At 35.7% G+C, this 4,018-nt stretch overlaps 1 protein-coding gene across 1 annotated transcript; it reads right to left on the bottom strand.

Annotated features, from left to right (window-relative positions):
• Window positions 1–595: 595 nt before the first annotated feature.
• On the bottom strand, window positions 596–4,018 carry LOC145068650 (putative lysine-specific demethylase JMJ16). Its single transcript, XM_079015652.1, has 10 exons — window positions 3,833–4,018; window positions 3,422–3,531; window positions 2,889–3,139; window positions 2,721–2,792; window positions 2,543–2,620; window positions 2,047–2,463; window positions 1,746–1,985; window positions 1,519–1,677; window positions 1,094–1,426; window positions 596–980 (listed from the first exon to the last, which is right to left on the bottom strand). Exons 3-10 carry the CDS (start codon window positions 3,096–3,098, stop codon window positions 699–701), a joined length of 1,791 nt encoding a protein of 596 aa, XP_078871778.1. The 5' UTR covers window positions 3,099–3,139; window positions 3,422–3,531; window positions 3,833–4,018; the 3' UTR covers window positions 596–698.

The following is a 4,018-nucleotide window of genomic DNA, read 5'->3' as shown; positions in this document are numbered from 1 at the left end:
AGCACGAGTTATGTCAAAATTCAAAACTTAAAATAAAATTATAGATTGATGTAAACCATAGGGACCAAAACTGTAATTTACTACAAATTCATAATTAGAGATTTTAAGAATAAAAACATTGAACTTATAACTTCCGTACCTCCTCGTTCATAAAAACGGTGGTTCTAATGGTTTAGATTTATAAATATAACAAATAAACATTTAGTATCAGCACCCATTTCAAAACATAACCATACGGTTTTTTGTACATTGTAAACTGCTATCAATTTAGATTAAAACAGAAAAATATCATAATCAACATTAAAATGTATACCTTTGGAAATATAAAATAGTAAGGTTCATTTCTTATAGCCAAAACCCATTTCGTTCCCGTGATAAATAGATGGTTATGAGGGGATTTTTCTTAAGTTTTGGTTTAAAATAAAAATAAAAAAAATAAAAAAAATAAAAAAAAAACTTTTTTTAAACTTCCAAATATGGCTATTTTAGTTAATAGCTTTTTTTTTTACATTAAATATAATCATTTCTTTTTAAAAGTTGGAACCGGGACCTCATGACATCAACATCACACACATCATGACATCAACATCACAAATCACCAAAAAGCTTCACTAAAATATAATTTATACAACAAAAAAAAGATACATTGCATGCAATGATACAATATTTTATGCGATTTAATAATAATAGTCAGATGTTCACTTTCCTTCTAAAGCCTCTATTATTCGATTCAAGTCGCGGATGTCATTGCGAAAAAAAAACAACCTTGAACTCCATGGACATGTACACAGCTGCTTTGAATGTTCAAGACAGGAGTACTTCTCAGGTGAGCATGTACAACCAGTAGCTGAAAGGTACAAGTCACTAAAGCACACAATGCATTCCTGTTTCACCAAACAACTAAAACCTTCTTCCATCGTACGTGACTGTGATGCATTGCATAACAACTCCCTCTTGAATCCTTCGCGCTTGACCAGCGACTGTTCCATAGAAACAAACACCTACTTTTATTTCTTCCTATTGTACTTTTAAAATTCTAAAGTAAATTACACTTTTGGTCCCTGAATAAGGCTAAAACTTTTGCTACGATTACCTTAAGAGCTCTTGTAAACCAACCATCCTTTCCACATGCATTTGAATCCCCTGGCATCCGTGTTTTGATGGCATCGCGGGCCCCCTCGATTAACATTTTATCATATGAGATTAATGTTTTTCTATGCAACTCGCTGTAAATTTCAACTGACAGCTGTCCATATGGCAACCAGTCAACGGGTGCAAGGTTGACTTTCTCGGAAACACTGAATCCCGAATCAAATCCGGAATAGAATGCACCTGGAAAGATGATTACAAACTGTTTTGGATGCTGTAGACAGCGGTAGACGGGTATACCCTCTGATTTTAGGGTAGAGGGTGAAAGCTGAGTGACCTGTATTATGAATTTTTTTTAACTCGTTACATTACATTATATAGAAAGGGGTATTTACGTCTTTTTTGCAGAGACAAGAGATTGGTACTCACTAGCTTATGGAACAATTCGGGTTTTCCTGATAACTCCGGGAAGGTTTTCTTCAGTAATGATTCAAAGTTTTGGCGATATTTACTGGGAATGCCATACCAGGTTCTTGAGGCACCTTGGTGCATGTAACTGATAGTATACAAGTTGTGCTCTTCAACTTTCTGAAAAAGGAGAATTTAGACATTTGGCAACTTATTGATAAAATAAAGGGTATTCATTCAAATCTAACCCAACAAAGGGAGGAAAAGCACATTCCGATATCCAGGCGTGGGGTTGAAAGGGTAGAATTGTCATAATCAAAAGCAAGAAGAGATCCAGGCAGCTTTGAGGTATTATTTAAGTTCCAGGGTGATTTAGCGTATTCACTTTGATTTTGATCCTCATGAGTGTCAAGTGATGATGGTAATGGTAATGGTAAAGGGAACCCGCTGCCAATTACTTTTGTGTCCAGATTATGACCAGACAGTACCTATGAGAAGTCAGCTTAAGAAAGGGCACAAGTGTCATTTTAATTATAATCAAATACTTACCTGAATTTGCTCAGTTGGGTTCTGAACAATTCGCCAATATTCCCCTTCAACATTTTCCCAAGGGCGAGTCCTATAATCGGTAAAAATGTCTTTCTTTTTAAAATATTGACCTTTGAAATGCGCTGCATATGCCTTAAATCCCCTCAGTGTGAATTCAGGACCAGATTCAAATTCAAAACCATCAGATCCATTTTTTCCTTCTGCTTGCTCAATCATTTCATTAAGTTTTCTCTTTGAATGCAGATCTTTAAGTTCATCAATCTGTTGAATATGGGTAGAGAATCTAGATGATTCCCATTTATTTCCATTTAAAAGAGATGGTGGTTTCCATGAATCAGGAGGAATGATCCTGCAAATTCCGTATTCCTCAGCTTTCGGGCGTATTTTCGCAATATATTCAAGAACATCTTTAAATTCCTGTTCATAGAAAGTCAAAGTTTGATTACAAAGACATAAACTGAGTGTCATAGAAAGTCAAAGCTTGATTAATGATTACCACTTCGGTGGGGTGAAATGCTGGAGCATATTCTAATACAGGTCTGCATGACTCTTCTTGACGCCAACTTGAAGTAACCTGTAAAGGTTGTAATCTAGGGTTAAGTATAAAAGTGTGTCAAAAGATGAAAATGGTATTTAAATATCACAGAGCCAATTTGGAAGGAATGAGGTCAAACCTTTTGGCAATTATTGCACATTGAACACCCACGAATCACTCCTTTTGGAAGGGTATTTTCGAAAGATACATTCTGCAAAAAAAAAAATACATGTGATTATTAACTGCTCTTTGATTAGTAGTTGTAAAAAGAAAAGAAAAGGAATAAGGATATAGTCGTATAGATAACTGTAGTTTGATGTGTTCTATCTGGCTTTTTGTTGATGAGTTGGTCATGAAGTATCCAAGGCCTTTGCTTGAGAGACTTTTGAAGCTTTCCAATGGGCTCTGGTTTAATGTCATTTTGAATTTCCACATCGTTCCTTTTTGTGAGTGTAAAAGATGTGACAGATACAAAACCTGGTGGAGCTGGCATCACATCCCTTTTCCTTTTCATCATTACTGTGTGATTTTGGAATAAACTCTTTTGCAATATAAACCCTAATAAAGGAAAAGAGTATGTTATACAGCCAAATATAGGAAATTAACAAATTCTGTGAAAGCGTTGGAATTTGGGAAGATCCCTCAAGGCTGAAGCAGAAGAAATCTCTTTACCACTTCAAACAAACAAAACAAGCGGAACCTTATGACGATCATAATTTTGATTAACGGGAACTGTAATCGGAAGCCCCAAATCTTAAACCAAATAGATCAATTTACTCGATAGCCAGTCGAAACAGAAAACGGTGAATACTAGATTGCAAGACAGATACAAGTTCTTACCAAATCAACGAAAATGATGCCTGTGAAGTCGCTATCCAGGATCCCCAGAGCTCGTAAACACTTATACACGCGTCGCAACTTGTAAATTCTATAGGAAATCAACTCCAGTACTACATAACACAAAAAATCAGTTAAATCACACTCAAAATTCTGATTCACAAAACACAATCAACACGCTATCGCTTGTACAGTTTCTATAAGAAACCAAGTCCAGTACTATAGTTTATATAACATGGAAAAACGATTCAAATCACACTGGGAAATTCAGAAGTTCAAATTAACAAAACACAAGCCCACGGATTTATAACGAAAACTAACTAATTAGGACAGAAAATGTGCGATCGGAAGTCGGTAAAGTTAAAAGTGGGAGTTTATCAACGCATGAAAATAGTTTTAGAAAGAAGAACGTACTGATGATGCTGCGGAAATGAAAGGGGGTGATGGTGGCAGTGGCGGTGTTGACGGAGGAGGAGTGGCTGTGACTTAAGAAAAAGAGCGCTCGGCTAGTACCAGGGTACCAGTGTTTTGCTTTTTGTCGTTTAACAAAAGTATGATGTTTCCAAAAGAAAAAATTGTAAATTGGTCTCTTTATCTGCC

This window comes from Lactuca serriola, chromosome 8 (assembly GCF_051521515.1).
Source record: "Lactuca serriola cultivar US96UC23 chromosome 8, Lser_US96UC23_V15, whole genome shotgun sequence".
Classification (NCBI taxonomy): domain Eukaryota; kingdom Viridiplantae; phylum Streptophyta; class Magnoliopsida; order Asterales; family Asteraceae; genus Lactuca; species Lactuca serriola.
Note: the sequence above shows the minus strand (reverse complement) of the source record. Positions and strands in the feature narration are given on the sequence as shown.

Bases quoted from the DNA above. Each gene is read 5' to 3' on its own strand.
- LOC145068650 (XM_079015652.1), bottom strand. From the start codon at position 3,098: ATGATGAAAAGGAAAAGGGATGTGATGCCAGCTCCACCAGGTTTTGTA. The intron at 1,678-1,745 runs GTTAGATTTGAA...CTCCTTTTTCAG, and splicing joins GCTTTTCCTCCCTTTGTTGG to AAAGTTGAAGAGCACAACTT. The intron at 1,427-1,518 runs GTGAGTACCAAT...TTCATAATACAG, and splicing joins CCGAATTGTTCCATAAGCTA to GTCACTCAGCTTTCACCCTC.